We start from the raw sequence: 22,228 nt of genomic DNA on the forward strand, positions 1-22,228 counted from the left end.
CACAGACGGACGGCAGAGGCAATCATGCAAGGTGCCGACCTGCTCATCGGGAGCAGTTAGGGGTTAAGTGTCTTGCTCAAAGACACTTCGACACGCTGCCCGGGAATCGAACCGGGAACCTCCGGATTACCAGACGACTGCTCTAGAGGCAGCTACTCAGGAGGTCTTGCAAACCGTCCCATCAGGGGAACTTGAAGCATCCTTTCAGATAGAAAAGAATACAGATTCTTATGCGTTGCAGTGCTGGAATTGGCCAAGACATAAATTGTGCCTTAAATTTATAGCAGTTTCTCTTTAGAACCATCCAGGTAGATTTTGACGATTTATCAACTCTGACAGAGTAGACCATCAATATTTACAACAATGTTTCACCTTTGGATGTTCTTTAAAGAACCCAGGGTGCCTATCACAGAGAGTAAGGGGTTCCCCGACGTTCCTGGCTAAATTCCCAATCTCTGACATCAAGGCCACCTAATCATCACTCCCCCCCCTTAATTGGCTAATATCAATCCCGGTCTCCTGAGCCTTTCAGCCATTGTGTAGTGTGATGTGTGCCTGCCTGGTGCCAGTATATGGCAGCCAAGGTTGGGTGCTACACATGGTGGTGAAGGAGGACATTTCCATCCTACATTGTAAAAAGCACTTTGAGTCTGTCTAGAAAAAAGTGTTATATAAATGCAATGATGATCATTCATTCCTATGAGCCAAAAATGCTGTATCTCAATTTCATGACACATAATTTCCATATTATGGCAGAGAGAAACGAGGATTATGAGAAAGGTGCTTTATTTCCATAAACAATACATACTGTCTTCAGAGCATACTTTGTTGTGACAATTTAAACTAGAATCAATAAATATGTACATCATTACAAAAACAAACATTTGTATAAAACTATATGTACAATGTATTACATTTGATGGATGGCTGTACAACAGCTAATGTACAAAGCAAAAGATGGACATTATTTCCCGGAACAAGACATGTTACAATCACTGCATCCCATTCTGTTGGACATAGCTTCACTTCAGAATCCTCCACACATAAAGTCAAAGTGGAAATCAACCTTTTTCCAAAACTCAAATGTTGTGAAAATATAAAACTTATATAAAATAAAATATGTTGCACCATCCAGCAAGTAAAACACAGGTATCCAGCCTTGTTAAAAAATTAAATAAAAAAAAAGTAGTTTTAAAAGGCCACAGGATATAATTCAAATACCCAATAAGTAATCACAGATAGATATCATTAAATGGCCATCACTGCAACCTTTCATGGCTGCATTTTAAGCACATAATGGCACAGGAATGACAGACAGCATTTGGCAAAGACAATAGTGACCACCTAGATCCTTAATATTATCAAATCAAGTGAGGTTGGCATTTCTATAGCAATGATGTTCCAATCTACAGAACATCATCTAAATTGCACTGTACAAACTAGCAAACGATGGCAACACAGAGCTCTGCCCACCTACCCCCTTTAGTTAAAAAAAAAAAACAATCATTTCACTATGTAACATAGAAACCCACTGGACTCCCAGGTCACGTAATGGTTGTTTATGCCATTAATTATGTAATTCATGTGGGGAAGATTGATTCTTATGGTCCAAACACCATTTTAAACTAACTCTTTAAATCACCATTTCCTGGTTTCAGCAAGCACAATATACACACACATATATACATATATATTATATATATATATATATGCAACTGTGTTTCTATGTTGCATGGAAAAAGTACTGTAGCTAATATCTTCTTTCACTAGAGGCTACTACAGACAGAGAGGAAATTCTTCTGGAACCATAGTGTGGGGGGGGGGGGGGGGGGTCACTGTGGAGCTCTATTCAGTAGGATTCAGAGCTTTAGGTTTAGAGTTCATCACTGGCCTAAACACTCAAGTCAAATAAAGTGCAGTTAATTCCACATTTCAAGACAAGCTATTCCAGCATCTAGATTTGTCTGCTCTATGGAACAAGATGGGGATTTGAACTGGCCTGTAGTTTTTTTTGGCTTACAGAATGTGCAATGAAGATGAAAAGGGGCTTTGAAATGAGGATTAGCAACATCCAAGAATGCAACGAGAGCATTGCGTACATTAATGTACGTTCTGTTGTGTGCAGTTAAGAAACATGACCAATACATTCATCTTGGTTAAGGGTTCAAGGAGAAAGAAGGTATGTTTAAGAACAGCTAGATTATAATAATAATAATAAAACTATATTGTGTGGGCAATTAAAGAAACATTTGGATCAGATCAGACATCATGGAAGACGTCTAACACAGTACCTTACCACAGCAGAAACCAACCATTGGTTCATGACAATAGATTAAATAATGCCAGTTGGCCCGTTTTCCATATTATTAAAACAAACATAATAAAAAAGTAGAAATAAATACCACATATGTAAACAGATTCAAAAGACAACAAGAAAACAAGAAAAAGAAGCTTCCAGTAAACAGAGGCCGTCACCGTTTCCTCAAAACCGTTAGGGTGATTTGTTCAAACCTAATGAATCAACACTGGCTTGACACGCAGTGATGGATAGAAGGAGAGCAGAGCGGTGCGTCTGCGGTCATACGAGCAGGTCCCACGTTAAACCCACACGCGGCCTGCAAGTCAACATCTTCATGCAAGTATGCCGTTACAAGCTCCATGCGAGCTGACAACATATACAGAACAAGGTGCTTCCCGACACGTTGTTCTGATTCAAAAGCTAAACTACAGCAAATTCAATTAACAACCATTACACTGAGGAAAGTACTCGTCGTTCACCACAGTGCTATCGTGTGTGCGCTTTTGTCGAGAAATTATGGGATATTTTGATCATCTTGAGGTTTTTGAGGATGCGCCAACGGACTGAACGGAGACAAAAGGAATTAAAATGTTCACATCAGAAAATATATAATTGGGTTGAAGAAAGAAAAAAACGTCCCCAATAACGAGGATACAGCAGAGACTGACACTTAAGGGGAATGCCACTAATTTAAAGAATTCACACACGTTATTCCTGTGCCCCAGGACGCCTCAGTCAACATCTGTGAACATGCGCCACTCCTCTTCAATAGCTTCTAAAAAATCAGCTAGAGAACATCATTGGGATGTAAAATCTGGGCTCACACCCAAAATGAGGATGAAATTCTGGTTTAGAGCCGTTAGCAATACTAGAATATAAACCTCATTTGGATGCAAGAGCTCAACATTATCTGGGCCCACAATGTCAGCGCCTCATTCGCGGCTCATGGAGCAGCCTGAGATTTTGAAGGTTTTGTTTTGAAGGGTTTCAGGGGTCGCTTGTTCACAAACACTGACTGAACCGCGCCGCGGTGCAGCGATAACACGTACATTAAAATGTGCGGGATTCCCCTTTAATTCCACCGCCACCTATACATGCGTGAACTGTCCTTTTCTTCTTACATCACCGGCGGAGTCCTTCCTGATAGGAAACACAGCTGACCCGAGCTTCTCTTCCCTACTGAGCACCGGCTACGTGACGCTGTCTACACGTTATAGACCTTGGTGGGGGCAGTGGGGCGTGTCGCGCTGCTCAGTGATGACCGTGCAGCAGGCCGCTCCCTTCGGACATATCGCTGCTTCCTCACTTTACATGAAACAGAGAGTGACAGAGAGGAGCAACAGCGTTTACACACAAAACCAAGGTTTTGACTTTACAAACACTAACTGGGACGTCAACAGTACTGCTTAAAAGGTGCTATAGATTAACATTCAGCCACTAGGTGTCGGACTAGAGAGCACCAGCATGTCATTTATGAATTCCACGTGGGGAAATGGAAAGTAGGGAGGGGATATGTGCATGCAACATTCATTTTGGACACGCCAAATCTTTTTTTTTTATGATAAATTCATTCATCAATATTTATTGTGAGGGGATTTTTTTATTATTATTATTAATCTACATAAAAATGTATCTATAGCACCTTTAATATTTCCAGATAACTCCTTATTCAGTTTTGAGTTACCGAGTCGTACATCGTTTCATATTTGATTTAGCAATGTGTGACATTGTTATTACCAGTAAACTAAAGGTTTTCTAAAAAGCTATATTACATACATGTGAGATAATACAGTATGGCTGTTGTGTACAGTAGCTTAGATAGTTAGCAAATATAGTATTCTTACCTGAAGTCGAGGGTATCATGATGGCCTAGATAAAGACCACAAAAAAGTCAATACAAACATTATCCACTTTTACCATATGATTCTGTTCCAGAAACAAGGAGTTATGACTAATTCCATAACAAAAAAGTGTTGCATTGGTTGCAGCAAAGTGAACGTTTGAGCATGGCTTGTTACCCTACGTATTCATATGTACTCCTTTTTTTTACAGAAAGAAAAGAAAGAAAAGGTTACTTAAAAGGCACAATGAGTAGAATTATCCCAAAAAACTATGTATATTAGTACTCAAGAATATGTGAATATCTTGTGTAATTTTTGCAATCGTTTATATCTGATTATTATTAGTAGAAGCATTGTAGTAGAATTTTTGTTAAACCTGTAAGGATACAAGTGAGAACATAATTAACTAATTTCACATTTACTGTGAGGAGAAGCCATATGTTATTAAGGAAGAACCTATTAGTTCAGGTGATGTTGCGTTAAGGTCCCCTTAAGGCGGCGGTTTCCGCCCTCTCCTCAGAGGAGATTTGGACAATGAAGTGAACAGTTTGTGTCTTCCTTCCGTGGTGACTATTTCTATGAGTTTCAGGTCAGTATACTGTGAAAAGTACAGAAACTCTACCTCCTAAAGCTAAACGTTAGGTTAGGTAGCATGAATGTAATGAGGATTGTTAACTAATTTGAATAGTTAATAATGTATATAATATTTGATATACAGTGTGAGTGCGCATAGCGACATGCCACGGCACTTGGATAAAATGGCAATTGTCACGTTATTAGTTACCTACAGCGTGCACGTGCCACTGGGTCATAGAAGATGTAATAAGTATTGTGTATATTGTTTGATTGATTGATTGATTGAAAACTTTATTAACAGATTGCAGAATGGGTACAATACAGTACAGCTCAATACACACAATTGTTAAGGGGATGCAGACCAGAGAAAGACTTTCGTCTTGTTTACATCAGGGTCCCCCATTTTCAATTCATCAGGACATATATGACATACATGACATACAGATAGTCAGTACTGCTACATCTATACATTTATGACATACCAGATTTGCAAATACAGTACCGTTTGTGATACAGAAGGAGTCAGGAAAAGGGAGTATATACATTTGACGTAGAAACTGTACATTGGAGGAGGTTGGGTGGGGGGGGGTTGGGTACACTGGGATATTGACAACCATACTGGGTAATCTAGTATTCAATGCTGGAGCCCTGAACACTTCACAAATGATGTTGAATAAGGTAATTGGTTATCCGTGAATTTAGTTCTAAGGTTGTATGAAGTACATTTCACAAATGCACTAGTTAGAGCTTAAAGCTAGGAAGACGCCATTTTGTGAAGCTTGAAGTTAGCTAATATTTTGGGTTAATGAAGATTCTCTATGAAGTTTAAGAACAGTCTTAAACTACTACAAGTAGTTTAAAGGTAAAAGTACGTTTATCTATGGTGCTCATTGAACTACTGGTACTTGTGAAGTGTAACTTCTAGGTGATTTGATTGCACTATGTTGTAGTATATGCACTACTAGTACTGTATATAGTACTGTATATAGGTGGCAAAGACGCCCCAAAGGAGGATCATGTCTCTATCTCTCTCTACCACTCCCTCTCTCACTCATCTCTCTCTCTCTCATCTCTCTCACTCATCCCTCTCTCTCTCTACCACTCTCTCTCATCTCTCCCTCACCCACTCACTCTCTCTCACACTCACACCCTCTTTCCTTCAAAGGTGTGATCTTGAGCTGTCATTTATAAGGAGAGCCCACACATGCACGCGCATATTGGACGTTATTGACATCGAAACAGAGACACTGATGCAGTCGGACAGATGTGTATATGATTTAAATTAATGTTTTGGTAACCATTAACACTGATGCAGTCGGACAAATGTATTATGATTGGAAAATGATGTTTTGATAAGGAGTTTGTTAATAAAACTCTTAAGAGGAGATTTGGACAATGAAGTGAACAGTTTGTGTCTTCCTTCCGTGGTCACAATTCCTATGTGTTTCAGGGGGGAATGACGACATCAAACAAACATGATTTGTTAACGGTACCCGACAGCTTTGGGACCCGTAACATATAGACTCATACAAAAATAATCCCTCTCAATCATCTCACTTATGACCCACTAGGAGTCTGTGACGGGTGTGTGCCAAGACCCTTCCCTCTGTCTGGATGCCAACCTTCAGACAGTGGGTGAATAGCCAAAACAACACACAGAGTGTGAGTTTCATTCCGGAATGCGGCCTAGGAAAAACATGGTGGCTTACTCATAAACATTCTCTTTTTCCACGTAAACGGTTCACTAAAATATGTTTCCAACTAAATTTTAGGTGGGAAATAGGATCTTAATTCATATTTGATCTGCAATGCCTAGTTTGATAGTTTGATCTGAATTTCATGAGCCAGGCCAGAGGGCCACTTTGAATGTTGTGTTTACAAACCACAACCAACAAATGCAACTCGTGCCTTTTTTTTTTTTTTTTTTTTTAAATCTTTATTTCGAACATGCAATGAATACAAACAAACAATAACAAAAGCAAAACACAACTCAATCTACATGTTCGAAAAGGAGTAGGAAGAAGTATACACTTATTTAATCCTACCCCTTTTCCACTACTCAAATGAGTGTACTATTTTAAAACATTAAAAATAAAAATAATATATATATATATATATATATATATGCAAAAAAAATTAAATAAACTATATATGTAAAACATGAAAGAAATAAAATTTAAATGTAAACACCCGTGAATATCAAGTCCCTTCCTCATCCCTGTACCTCGTGAACATCATTTCCTTATACATCAGTTTGAATTGTCTCATGTTTGGACATTGCTTTAGCACCACATTTAGACTGTTCCACAGTTTCACTCCACATATTGAGATGCAGTGTCTTCTCATGGTAGTGCGTACATTAAGCACTTTTAAATTGAGTTCTCCCCTCAGATTATAACCCCCCTCCCTATCAAAGAACAGTTCTTGAATGTTTCCTGGAAATACATGACCTTTTGCTTTATACATTAATTGTGCCGTTTTAAATTCCACAAGATCATTTAACTTTAATGTTTTTGACTTTAAAAATAATATGATTGTGTGATCACGATAACCTGCAATGTGAACTATCCTTATGGCCCTTTTTTGGAGTATAAAAAGTGGTTGTAGTGTAGACTTATAATTGTTTCCCCAGACTTCAGCACAGTAATTTAAATATGGTAAAACTAGTGAACAGTAGAGAATGTAGTGATTTTCTATCCAGAATGTGCTTTACTTTACTCATGACTGAAAATGCTTCTTGACAGTTTAGATTAGACATGTTTTATGTGAGGTTTCCAACAGATTTTATGGTCTATTATTACACCTAGGAATTTATTTTCATAAACTCTTTCAATAATCACATAATTTATTTTAACTTGTACTTGAGTATTTAATCTACAGTTTCCAAATAACATAATTTTAGTTTTGCTCAAATTCAATGATAATTTGTTTCTATCAAACAATTTTTTAAATTTCTTCATTTCAGATGTGATGACCTCTAAAAGCTGCTGGATATTCTCACCAGAAAAAAAAAGATTAGTGGCATCCGCAAATAAAATACATTTAAATATATTGGATACTTTACATATCTCGTTAATGTACAAGATGAACAGTTTTGGACCCAACACTGACCCCTGGGGGACACCACAGACAATGTCCAAACATTCAGATTTATAATCTCTCATTGTCACAAATTGTTGTCTTTTATTTAGATAGCTTCTCACCCAGTCCAATACTACCCCCCTGATCCCATATCTTTCCAATTTTCTGATTAATATATCATGATTAATAGTATCAAATGCTTTTTTTTAGATCAATGAATACTCCAGCTACATGTTTTTTTTTATCTATGGAATTTGTGATTTTTTCAATGAGTTCTATTAATGCTAGTGATGTTGACTGGTGTGTTCTGAATCCATACTGGCTATCGGTGAGTAAATTATGTTTATCAATGAATTTATCTAATCTGTTGTTATAGAGTTTTTCTAATATTTTTGAAAACTGAGGACGTAGAGAAACAGGCCTATAATTTGTGAAGAGGTGTTTATCTCCAGTCTTGAACAGAGGTATGACTTTTGCTATTTTCATTTTATTCGGAAATCGACCAGTTTTGAATGATAAATTGCAGATGTGCGTGAGTGGTTTTGAAATCCCACTAATGACATTTTTTACTATTTTCATATCTATTTCATTACCGTCTGTAGATGTCTTGTTTTTACATTTATTAGTAGTTTCTATAATTTCATTTTCATCTACCGCTTCCAGAAACATTAAACTAGGATTTCTTTCAATATAATTGTCTTATGTCTTCAGGAGTCACTGGATCTGGGATTTTTCCCGCTAATTCTGGTCCAATATTTACAAAAAAATTATTAAAGTTGTTAACCACATCATCCATATTGCTAATAGTTTGATCATTTTCCATAAAATACTGAAGATAGTTTATTTGTCTTGATCCATTCCTGATAATACCATTTAATATATTCCAAACACCTTTAATATTATATTTGTTGTTATCTAATATTCTACTATAATGATCCTTCTTACATCTTCTCATAATGTTAACTTATTTTTATATTTCTTATATTTATTTTCTGCCTCTTTAGTTCTATGTTTTATAAATTCTCTATAGTGTATTTTTCTTTTTACATTAAAATAATAATGAAAAGAATAACTTACCGTCTCACTCGGTTGGAATATGAAGGCTGTGGAAGTACACAAACATAAATGATTCATACATTAGAGTACAAAAAATTACTTTGAGCTAGAACAGCATTATTTAGGGGCGTTTCTTTCTGGGGTGGGCAGCCCGTGCCCCTTCAGTATTTTCACACTTTATATAAACACTTAATATACATACACACCATCACATAATGACGTATATCATGCCAGTTAGGGTACAGACCCTCCCCTGCACCTTGTGTATACGGTTTACTTTTACTCATAGTATATATTATATTAAGAATTTCTTTATTGCCTATATTTATTGTAAGGTATATTATAACCCGATAGGGCATACAGACCATCATCTGCACCTTTGTTTACACTGCATTTAAAAAATCTGCAACAATAAAATAATCTGAATCATAGCATGGAAAACAGGAACCTCTACCTCACGAGACTCTGTTGAGCTCCATAAATCCCTGCCACCTGTCGTCGTAACACGCAGACAGAGAACCACTGACCTTTGTTTCGACGGTAGAAGAAGCCAGGCAGGCGGTTGGAGCGTTTGAGGTAGAAGAAGGAGGCGACGGAGAGGATCAGGAATAGACTGATCAGCAGAGTCCCCAGGAGGAGAGAGGCTGCTACACCTGGACCACCTGTTGAGACAGAGGAGAGAACACAACAAACCTCTTAGCATGGGAACCCGGTTCATTATTTCCTTTAACTCTGATGTATGCATTGTCTGTGTCCAATAGTCTTATCTGGATTGTTCTTTTTGGTTTATAAAAATCTTTCGTTTTTCACTTTTATTTTATTGTCCCAGTTACCCTTCAAGAGGCCCTTTTGTCCTCTCGCCAGGCTGTCATTGTAATTAAGAATCGACCTGCCTGGTTAATTCTATGCTACTGTGATAAAGACTCTGTCTGGCTTTAACTGTGAACCCTGGACTAGACACACAACCACTCCTGTTATATTCATGTCATCTAAGTAATATAAGCAGCCATGCAAGGTATGTCGATCTAGAAGTGAGTGAGCAAGGTATCAGCCACGTTAGTTGAAAGAATGAATGTGTGGTTATAGAATAAGAAAAGAGATTACAATCATAATTCTCACATAATGAAATGGCTGTTGTAATGATATGTGGTATACAGTGATTAAATCTTCATTATGAAATGACATGTGGTATACAGTGATTACATCTTCATGATGAAATTACTGTGGTAATGACATGTTGGTATAATGTAAACCGTGATTACATCTTCATGATGAAATTACTGTGGTAATTACATGTTGGTATAATGTATAGTGATTAGATTTCATCTTGATCGTCATCTCCCTGAACTCTGTACCATGATGACAGCCCCCCCCCCCCCCCCCCCTCACCCACCATACCTATAAACACTGAACTCCATTGCCTATACCCTAGGCTCCGTTACCCATACTGTACAAACTTTGAACTCTGTTGCCTATACGCAATTTATACCTACCTACTACTTTCACTGTCTACAAATGCCCTACCTACACGGTCACAATTACCTACCTCATACTAGTCGATCCATATAACTCTGTATGATAGCATGTACAATAGTGCTGTATATATATACATATATTTCTTTGATTTAAACTTTTTTTTTATTGCATTTTCCATTATTCAGATAGTCTCTTTACATGTTTTCCACATCACATCATTGTGATACAAAACTAAAAGGATAGGAAAACCAAAAAATAAAAACAGAAATACAGTCCAGCACATTCCTCACATTGATCATATAATCAGTCGTTACATGTTAGAGTTATACATGACATATCTACTGTATATATATATACTGTATACATGACATCTACTGTATATATATACTGTATACAGTATATATATATCTGTCTGAATATACCTGCATATAATCCTTCTATATACCTACTTATACACCCGCAAATAACTCTGTATGATAGCATGTACAATAAAACTGTATATACAATCAGGTCCATAAATATTTGGACATTGACACAATTTCACATCCAAATCAGGTGAACAGTGTAGGAATTACAACGGTTTCTACATGTGCATCTCCTCTTTAAGGGACCAAAAGTAATTGGACAAACTAACAATCATAAATCAAATTGTCACTTTTAATACTACTGCAAATCCTTTGCAGTCAATGACAGCCTGAGGTCTGGAACCGATAAACATCACCAGACACTGGGTTTCATCCTTGGTGATGCTCTGCCAGGCCTCTACTGCAACTGCCTTCAGTTCCTGCTTGCTCTTGGGGCATTTTCCCTTAAGTTTTGTCTTCAGCTAGTGAAATGCATGCTCAACTGGATTCAGCCATTGCATAAAATTCCAGGTATTTGCCTTAAAAACTCTTTGGTTGGACTTCCGGTATGAGAGCAGACGGGTAACACACGTGCGAAAGAGCTCCTGGTCAAATGAGTGAAAAAACGGATAAAAAAAGACCCGAAAAGTAATTAAAAAGGAAAATGCTCACGAGAAGTAAGGAAGAGACAACGATTGTGAAGGAAATAGAAATGGAGAACATACGAGAAGGAGAGAATCCGAAGAAACAGAATCCCCGGAGCGAAGCCGAGAAAAGCCAGGCGAAAGAAGGGGGAGGTACCGCTGAGGCAGACACGGTAATGCCAGGATGGGCCGTGAACATGCAGGCCGGGATACTGGAGAACATAACAGCGGCGATAAAACTGAACACGGACACGATAAGGAATGATATTGGGAAGCTACGGGAGGAATTGAGGAAGGAACAGGAGGACTTCAGAGGTGAAATGAATACAGAAATCAAAAGGGTGGAGGAGAAGATGGCGGAACAGAACAGAAACGTGACCGAGTTACAGACTAGGACGGCTCACGCGGAGGAATGGAACACGGAGATACACGAGGTATTAACATTTGTGATTCAGAAACAAGAACAGATGGAGACAAAGATGTCGGACATGGAGGGGAGGTCACGGAGAAATAACATCAGAATATGGGGACTGAAAGAAGGAGTCGAAGGGGAATCGGTGACCCTATATGTGGAAAAACGTATCAAAGAACAAATGAAGGAAACGGGACTGGAAAAAATGGAGATACAGAGGGCCCACAGGGCGTTGGCTCCGAGACCACAACCGGACAGACCTCCGAGGGCGGTGATTATTAACTTTCTGAGATTCGAGGTTAAGGAATTGGTACTCAGAACCGCGTGGACCAAGAAGATTGAAATCGAAGGGAAAAGACTATCATTTGATCACGACTACTCGACAGCGGTAGCGATAACACGCAGGTCCTACGCGGGACTGAAGAAAACCCTGAAAGAAAACGGAATGAGATTCCAGTCACCCATGACCTCGCTAAGGATTCACTGGGGGGAAGGAGCGGCGATGTACGCGACGGCACGAGAAGCGGAGCGAGAGATGAGACGGCGAGGGATGAGGATGGCGGAGGACGGAGAAGGAAGGAGGCGGGAGGAACAGACGCGGAGCCTGCAGCAGAGATTGGAAGGAGCACGCAGATGGATCAGAGTGGAAGACCGAAACCGGAGGGAGGAGAGAGGAGAAGGCGGAGGTGAAACGTGACGGAGCGAGGACGGAGACGGATGAGGAGGCCAGACGGAGAGGAGGCGGGAGGAGACGAACGGATGAGTACACGCACAAGCGATTGAAAAAACTATTCAAATAGAGACAAAGTATAGAAACTGAAATAACATATGCATAAACACACATTCCCAGGTAGAGGCAGGATATAGAAATGAACGTAACGTATACATGGACACATAATACACAAGCTGATGGAGGAAATAAATGGAAATATAACTAGGTTTGATAGGCGAGACACAGACCATACTGAAACAGATACATAGAAACACGCTGTGAGTAACACAGTTGGGAGGGATTAAGGGGATAAATGGACATCACATAGAAAATAGAGGAGAGGAAAAGAAAATAATAAGGGGTACACGGGAGATACCGCACACGGATATGGGAGGAAGGAGGGACAATGAAACATATGAGTCACATTGAGAGGGAACAAGAAAAGAGGGTCTTTGATCAAAAGGAAGGACAGAGCGCTTTGACCAGGAGCTCGAAAGCAAAAAAAAAAACAGTAAGAAAGCTGGACAAATATGACGAGCGATTGGGGGCAAGGGTTTCAAACCCCCAAGCAGTCAGGAGGGGGCCCCTCGCTAGGAGGGCAATTACCCCTCACCCACCAGCAGGGGACAGGGGGGGACACAGGGACCCCCCGAACGCCTTGGGAGCACTTTATGTAAAGTTTATGTTTTTTATTTATGTTAATCATTATATGTATTCGGTGAAGAGAGCGGAGGCTCCAACCGGAGGGGGGAATGAGTGTGACATGGGGGGGACTGACAGACGAAAGAAGAAGAAAGATGACAAGGGTTAAAGGTATAAAAATGATGTCGTTAAACGTTAATGGAATGAATAATGCGATAAAAAGGGGCAAAGTGATGTTGAAATGTAAAAAAAGTGAGATGGAAGTGATTTTTCTGCAGGAGACACATTTGGTAGCACAGGGTCATGAGAAACTGAAGAGATTTGGATATGAAAATGCATACTATAGTTCCTTTGAACAAAACCCGAGGAGAGGAGTAATCACGTTAATCAAAAACAGTCAAATTTGAATTGATCAAGGAAGTAAGAGACAAGGAGGGAAGGTTTGTTTTGGTGAAGGGGAAAATGGAGGGCCAAATGGTTACGTTAGTAAATGTTTATGCACCCCCAGAGAGTGAGAGGGATTTATATGAGACCATTTTTGACATGATAGTGATGGAACTAGAAGGGATATTGATATGTACGGGAGATTTTAACGTAGTACTGAATCACGACCTAGACACCACGAGTACTAGAAAAGGACGGGCGCCCATCAGTAGATATATGAATATTCAGATGACGGAAATGGGAATTACAGACGTTTGGAGGGAGATGCACGCCATGGACAGGGAATACACACATTACTCACACCCACACGTGACGTATGCGAGAATAGACTACTTTTTGATGACGACGGGGGACAGTTACAGGGCACGGGAGAGCAGTATAGGAGTGGCGGACATATCGGATCACAGTGCCATATATCTGACAGTAGATCTAGAAGGGAGACGGAGGAACACGATTTGGAGACTAAATGTAGGAATATTAAATAACAAAGGGGTGGTGAGTCAGATCAAGGAGGAGATAGCCAGATATAAGGAAGAAAATGACAACGGGGCGGTAGACCCGAACATTCTATGGGACACACTGAAGGTAGTGATAAGGGGGAAATTGATGGAAAAAACAGCAATGCTGAAGAAGGCTAGAACGGAGACATATCACAATCTAATAGGGAAGCTAAAGAAGCTAGAGGGGAGACACCAGATATCAAAAGAACAGGAAACGCTCAGAGAAATCAAAGAAGTAAAGGCCAGGATAAATAGGGAATTATTGACGGAAATAGAAAAGAAAGCGAGGTTCATGAAACAAACATACTATGAAGGGGGACCAAAAGCGACCAGACTGTTGGCTAGGAGAATTAGAACGCAACAGAAGTTGAACACGATACACACAATAAGGGATACAAAGACTAATGAAATATTGAGGGACCCAGCTGAAATAGAGAGGACATTTAGAGAATACTATGAGAAATTATACACACAGCCAAAAGCAGCGGGAGAAGAGGAAATAGAAACATATCTGGAGAAGCTAGAGTTACCATCGATAGGGAAAGAACAGAATGAAGAGTTAAATAAAATAATTACGGAACAAGAACTGGAAGATGCAATTAGTAGAGCTAAAAACAACAAGTCTCCGGGGAGCGACGGATTCCCATCGGAATTCTACAAGACATTTAGAACTGAATTAGCACCCATGTTAGGGGCGGCGTTCAGACACACGATGGAAGAGGGGAAAATGCCCCCCTCGTGGAAGGAAGCCATAATCACCACGATACCGAAGGAAGGGAAGGATAGGGAATTATGTAGTAGTTTCAGACCCGTGTCCATACTCAACGTAGATTACAAGATGTATACATCGATAATATCAAAAAGATTTGAGACGTTTATGCCAGACATTATAGATGAAGATCAAACTGGATTTATTAAAGGGAGACAGACACAGGACAACATGAGAAAGACATTACACATAGTAGAGGAGATACAAAAACAAGGGGGTAGCGCGGTACTGATTAGCCTAGATGCAGAAAAAGCGTTCGACAGTGTGAGCTGGACATTTTTATATAAAACATTGATGAGGTTCGGACTGAACGGGAGGGCGATGAAGATGATCAAGGCGCTATATCAAGAGCCGACAGCGAGGGTTAAGGTGAATGGCAGCTTGACGGATAGAATCAGATTAGAGAGGGCTACCAGACAGGGATGTTGTCTCTCACCGACGCTCTTCGCCGTTTTCATAGAACCACTGGCACAACTGATCAGGCAGACCGAGGACATCAAGGGAGTAAGGATAAAGGGAACGGAATATAAACTAGGCTTATTTGCAGACGACGTGATAGTATACATGAGGCAACCAGAAAAGAGCTTCCCGGCACTGATGGATCTACTGAAGGAATATGGTCACTACTCAGGATACAAACTAAACGTGACAAAGACACAGACCTTAGCATGGAACTACTCTCCAACGACGGAAATTAGAGAACAGTACGGGATAAGATGGGACATGGACAAGATTAAATACTTAGGGGTGAACATCACGAGAGGGGTGGAGAAACTGTTTGAGGCGAATTATACACAGATAAATCAGAACATCAAGAGAGACCTAGAGAGATGGACAGTAATGCCCTTGGACTTCAATTCAAGAATAGAGGTCATTAAAATGAACATACTATCAAGGTTACTGTACCTATTCCAGTCACTACCGATACAAATACCACAGAATCAATTCAGGGAGTGGGACAGACTGATATCGAGGTTCATATGGGCGGGGAGAAGACCACGGGTCAGATATAAAACACTACAACTACCAAAGGAAGAGGGAGGGATGGCAGTACCCAGCCTACAAGATTATTACTATGCAGCACAACTGAGAGCAGTGACGTGCTGGTGTAACGACAGATATGAGGCAAGATGGAAAGACATTGAAAAAGAAGGGGAGGGATACAAGGTACAAGCTCTGGTGGGGGATAGGGAACTATTTAAAGAAAAAGAGGGACTATTAGATCCAATCACCAAATACACCTTGACCATATGGAACAGAGTAGTAAAAACACACAAATTGGAGAAGCAGTCAGGGGTCCTGAGATGGGTAGCACATGACAAGAGATTCAAACCAGGGAGGTTAGACCATGGATTCAGAAGGTGGGAGAGGGGGGGGGGGCAACAGCAATATGCAAAATGATAGAGAAGGGAGAAATGCAGACACTACAAAAATTAAAGGAGACATTTGGACTAGAAAACAGGGACCACTTCAGATATCTACAGGTTAGAGACTACTACAACAAAGAAATAAGGGGGGCCAAAGACGAGGAACAGAATGGAATAATAAAGATGATAGTATGGGCATACGAAGGGGGGCAAGGAAGAGTAATATCAGCAATATACCGGGCTATAATGACCAGCAAGGGACACACGACCGATTACATAAGGGAGAAATGGGAGAGAGAGCTAGAGATAGAAATAACAGGGAAGGAATGGGGGAACATATGCGAGGTACAACATTCAACAACAGGATCGAGAATATGGAAAGAATTTGGATGGAAAAATATAATCAGATTCTTTATAACCCCAGAGCTGAAGGGAAAATATGCACCAACACAAAAAGCATGCTGGAGGATGTGTGGGAAGGAGGGGGCAAATCACACGCACATATTCTGGGGATGTCAGAAGCTGAAGGGGTATTGGGAGGAGATAGGGGAAGCAATGATCAGAATATTAGGATACGGGATACCACAAACAGGACTGGTGCTTTACTTAGGAGACCTGACACACGAGGGAATACAAGGGGGGGACAAATATTTAATAAAGATAATGTTGATAGCGGCCAGAAAAGCAATAACGAGACTGTGGTATAAGGAAGACCCACCGACAATAGCAAAATGGGTAGGAATAGTGGAAGAAATACAGGATATGGAAAGGATAACACACATGCTGAGGTTACAGGAAGAGAAATTTGGGGAAAGATGGGGAAAGTGGGAGGATTATAAAAGGAACGAGAACGACATCACAGAGGAAGAACCAAATGCAACACAAGAGAGCGAAGGGTAAAGGAGGAAAGATGTTCAAGCAGGGTCTATGAACCCATGTCACACACCTGTACTTTAGTTAATATTATCTATTTTGTTTTTGGGATATTACAAGTGCTGAATGCTTTTATACCTTATTATTTATGTCTGTTTAACGGTGTGATATTAAATATTCAGGGATGATGTGGTTTGTGTATGGGTGAAACAAAAAGGCAAAGTGAAAGTTAATAAACAAGAGAAAAAAAAAGAAAGGACGAAGGAGAAGGGAAGAAAGAAACTCAAGGAGGGTCTCTGGACCCAGATCACACATACAAACCTTAGTCAGCATTTATTGTCTCTGAGTAGGAATTACCTGTTTAAGGGGGATACACAATCAGCCTTTGTATCAAATACCTAGAAAACAACAGTAGGGGAACCAGACAACTAACCATGTGATACCCATGTAAATATTTATGTGCACTGTTTTTTCCTTTTGTTTTTATTGTGATACTAGTCTCTTCATTTTTTATTATTTATTTTTTGTAAGTGCTGTCTGTCTAAATAAATGTTAATAAAAAATTTAAGTTTAAAAAAAAAAAAAAAAAAAAAAAAAAAAAAAAAAAACTCTTTGGTTGCTTTCGCAGTATGCTTCCGGTCATTGTCCATCTGCACTGTGAAGCATTTGACTGAATATGAGCAGATATGACCCGAAACACTTCAGAATTCATCTTGCCGCTTTCATCAGCAGTAACATCAGTAAATACAAGGGAACCAGTTCCATTGGCAGCCATACATGCCCACGCCATAACCCTACAACCACGCTTCACTGATGAGGTGGTATGCTTTGGATCATGAGCAGTTCCTTTCCTTCTCCATACTCTTCTCTTCCCATCATTCCGGTACAAATTGATTGACTTTGACAGATACGCCTACCTCCTGGAGAGTGTTCTTGATCTGGCCAACTGTTGTGAAGGGGTTTTTCTTCACCAGGGAAAGAATTCTTCTGTCATCCACCACTGTTGTTTTCTGTGGTCTTCTGGGTATTTTGGTGTTGCTGAGCTCACCAGTGTGTTCCTTCTTTTTAAGAATATGCCAAACGGTTGATTTGGCCACACCTAATATTTTTGCAATCTCTCTGATGGTTTTGTCTTGATTTTTCAGCCTAATGATGGCTTGCTTCAATGATAGTGACAGCTCTTTGGACCTCATATTGAGAGTTGACAGCAACATATGCAAATACCACACTTGAAATTAACCCTGTATCTGCTCCTTGTAAATGAAATGAGGGAATAACACACACCTGGCCATGGAACAGCTGAGCAGCCAATTGTCTAATTACCTTTGGTCCCTTAAAAATGGGGAGGCACATTGTTGCAATTCCTACACAGTTCACCTGATTTGGATGTAAATACCCTCAAATTAAAGCTGACAGTTTGCACTTAAATTTAATTTCAAATCCATTATGGTGGTGTACAGAGCCAAAATTATGAAAATTGTGTTGATGTCCAAATATGTATGGACCTGACCGTATATATTATTATAGTATACAGCTATCCACATCTGTCTGTACATACCTGCATATAATAACTTTTTGGTATATGTATTTACTAGATCTATATCTGTACATATCCCTTACCTACTCTTACTAGTTACGCTGCTGGCCAGTATGACTTACTACCAGTGTCTTTATACCTGTATCACTGTACATATTAATACTACAACTCTGTACATACATCTGATTAGCACTATTGCAGTACATAATACTAATTTATAAATGTTATACCAAGTTTAATCACCTGTGCATTGTATATCACTATTGTAACTATTACTGTTACATTTGCACTCTAGTTGGATGCCAAACCTATTTTTGTTGTACTGTACTTACTATTGTATAATAATGACAATACATTTGAATCCAATCATACATCAATCAATGATATTTTAACTTTTCTTACCAATTTTCGGAAGAACAGTAGTTATTGTCGTACGGTTCTTCCTCTCCACAGTGTAGTCTAGTGAAGACACAAAAAGGTCAGAGGTCAGAAACCCAAAGCTATGCACCATAAACATATCGTGTGTTTCTCAAAAGACAGTCAAAGTCCAATGCTTACTAAAGCTGCAGGCCGTTAGATTCTCCAGGTCCACAGTTGCTGAGTCACAGTGTATGCAAACAGCAATGCTGTTCTCAAGGACACGCAGGTAGCATCCTGGGGATTGAAAACAAGGATGATGAATTGATTTTCCTCTTTGCCCAGCGATGCTCTCGAGGGGATTCAATGCCCATCCATCCTATGATGTCACTGTCATGCGCTACATGTTACAGAAAGGATTATCTGTAGCCAATACCGAACTGTTGAAACAAAATTACCTACAGCCTAGGTGTCATGCTAGTATGTACTGTATGGTGTTATCAAGGATTAGGCTATATATATATATATATATATATATATATATCTCTATCTCTATTATATCCCTCGCCTTAGAAGGACTGATATTACATTTATATTCCATGCTATATTCATAGTGTTCCTCCTGGGATAGTGTAGTAGGGCAATCTCTGAAGGTACAACAACCCCGTTACTAGGCAACTACACAAAGCAAAACACACAAATGCAAATCCGTCTCCAGGAACAATGAGGTCACCGTATGTCTGACTGTACATCCGACTGTACGGAATCCATTATAAAGATACAGTATGTACCAGTCATTCTAGAGCGAGGACACTGCTATCTGTTTGACCTTCACGGGGCTTGAGCCTGTGACACACCACCAATAAAGCTGACTGGCTGACCACTCGATCACTAGTGTCAGTCTGAACTCTTGATTCGATATGGCCTTAAAAAGGGGCATTTCACCAAAAGATAATGCATATATATTTTGCACATAATCTCACACATGTCCAAAAACTCTCAACAGCTTTGCACACATTAATTTAGCTTGACAGTTGTTGAGTAAATTACTTTAAATATGGCCACCAGTGATGCCATCAGAGACGCTGAATCCTTGTGTTCTGTTAATTACAGCACCATGTGATGAGAAAACAGCAATACATCGTCTTGTAGGTACTGCTACCTTATCATTTCATGGAGCTGTAATTAACACAACACAAGGATTCAATGTCCCCGGTGACATCACTGGTGGCCATATATTCAAACTAATTTACTCTCAATAAAATGAGTATGTGCAAAACTGTCGAGTTTTTTTGGATGTGTGTGAGATTACGTGCAACAAAAATGCATTGTTTTTTTTTTGGTGAAGTGCCCCTTTAAATGAACCCTTTCACTACCACACTACAGACGGTTAACGTTAGGTTATGACTATAACCAAGTTCTGTTAATTAGGGGTGACGCTTGGCATCAGTACTGCACTATCTCGCGTACGTGCACGCGTACTGAATAAACCACAAATGTACCTCTAATACCAGTATTAGTCTGACCATACCCCTCATCAGCTTACCTTCATAAGCAGGTGTGTGGTCACCTGCTCTCCTCCTTCCCAAGCTTTCACCACAAGGTGAGGTCAAGGGCTGCAGCGGCCGTCTGATGCCAAGCGTCACCCCTAATTAACAGAACTTGGTTATAGTCATAACCTAACGTTCTGTTTCATTAGGGGCTCTGCTTGGCATCACTACTGCACAAAGGGAGGCCAAGCGGAGCCGCTGGCTGACAAATACACCCCGCTGACAGCCCCCCAAAACCATCAGAACAGGGAGGGCCGAGCCCCCCCGACCCCCCCTAATGGAGGGTATCCCCCCTATTAGAGGCTTCACGGGAAGGCGACGGACCCGACCGTGCGAAGAGGCACTCAAGCAACTTAACGCACAGGGTGAGCAGACCGTGGCTTGACCCCACGACTACACACACGCACAACCCGCATGCCACCCGGGAACGAACGGAGGAACAACCTCGTTACTGCCCCCAGAATCACGGGGTCAAGGGCAAACCCAACCCCGTGGCAAGGCCGTAGCAGCGGAGCGCGAAGGAAGACCCAGACCCACCAAAAGGACTGGACTCCCTGGAATGGGGGCCCGGAGAAGTCCATGATGCCAGCATCAAGACCCCACCAGGTGGGCACGTAGTGCCCCGCCCCCCACATCGCCAGCGTATTCGGACAAAGGCCCCCCAGTTACTGCACCTGGTAATCCCAGGCGGTATCCCAAGTACTAACCAGGCCAGAACCTGCCTAGCTTCCGAGATCGGACGAGATCGGGCGTGTTCAGGTCGGTATGGCCGTAAACCGAGCGGGCCCCGTCCCCCCAACAGTACACCGCCTGGCACACTAACCCTGCAGAACAGACAGTCAGCATGGCCGTAAGCACACAAAAAAGGTTAACCAACGGAAGCAGGCAGCGCACCGGGGAAAAACCAGGCAACAGGCTGTTAACCCTAGCCTGGAGACTGCGGACGAGACAGGCGCCAGAGGGGACAGCTGAACACAGCCGCCCCGGCGGAAGGAGCGTAAGCTGGCGGTGTTGCATGACCAAGCCTCCATTTAAAAACCCCCACCCAGAGGGGTCGAGGCAGAGAAGGCTGACACGATTGGCAGACGTCATGAACGTGCAGGGGCACCCTCAAACGGTGAACCCGGGAGTTGACACTGCTCCAACACACCAGGGAATCAACCACCTCGGTGTTACCCAATGCGGTGGTTGTTCCTATAACCCCTCAAGAAAAAACTCCAAAACACACCTGCGGGTATACACCGGCTATACCGCAGTACAAGTGTTTCAGTTTCCAAAAAGGGTTAACCCAGGCCTACGGGTCGCAAACATCACTTCGGACCGGGCCTGGCGGTACGGGAAGCACAGGGTCACCAGAGGAGGTCAAAAAACCACCCCTACAGGCCCCTCTTCGCCATGCGTGAGAGAGGAGCGAAAAATAATGGAGAACCAGCCCCCAAGCACACCGTACCTGGTATTCCCCGGCGGTCTCCCAACCAAGTACTAACCAGGACCAACCTGTGTAGCGGCCGAGATCCGACGAGATCGAGCGTGTACAGAATGGCATGGCTGTAAGCCATGACGACAGTGCTGAGTAAACGGTGACGTACTCTATGGCGGGGGAATTCCTGCGGTGCACACGCCCAATATACCAGGCCGTGGGACCAGGAACTCCCCCCCCCCCCCCCCCCCCCCGTAACGTGCCGAACCGCCACGTGACGGGAACCTTGAAGGACAGGGGGTGTACCCCTGACCGACAGAACAATGGG

At 41.1% G+C, this 22,228-nt stretch overlaps 1 protein-coding gene across 1 annotated transcript in view; it reads right to left on the reverse strand.

Annotated features, from left to right (window-relative positions):
* Nucleotides 1–820: 820 nt before the first annotated feature.
* Nucleotides 821–22,228, reverse strand: part of cUnh1orf159 (chromosome Un C1orf159 homolog) — a 28,183-nt gene continuing 6,775 nt past the window's right edge. The window contains exons 4-9 of the mRNA XM_084317039.1: nt 19,132–19,227; nt 18,976–19,032; nt 9,381–9,515; nt 8,875–8,900; nt 4,144–4,168; nt 821–3,604 (exon numbers count right to left, since the gene is read on the reverse strand). Coding sequence (XP_084173165.1) covers nt 3,504–3,604; nt 4,144–4,168; nt 8,875–8,900; nt 9,381–9,515; nt 18,976–19,032; nt 19,132–19,227 — 440 coding nt within the window. The 3' untranslated portion in view covers nt 821–3,503. The remainder of the gene's footprint in view (nt 3,605–4,143; nt 4,169–8,874; nt 8,901–9,380; nt 9,516–18,975; nt 19,033–19,131; nt 19,228–22,228) is intronic.

This window comes from Notolepis coatsorum (genome assembly GCF_963971535.1).
Source record: "Notolepis coatsorum genome assembly, chromosome: 6".
Lineage (NCBI taxonomy): Eukaryota > Metazoa > Chordata > Actinopteri > Aulopiformes > Paralepididae > Notolepis > Notolepis coatsorum.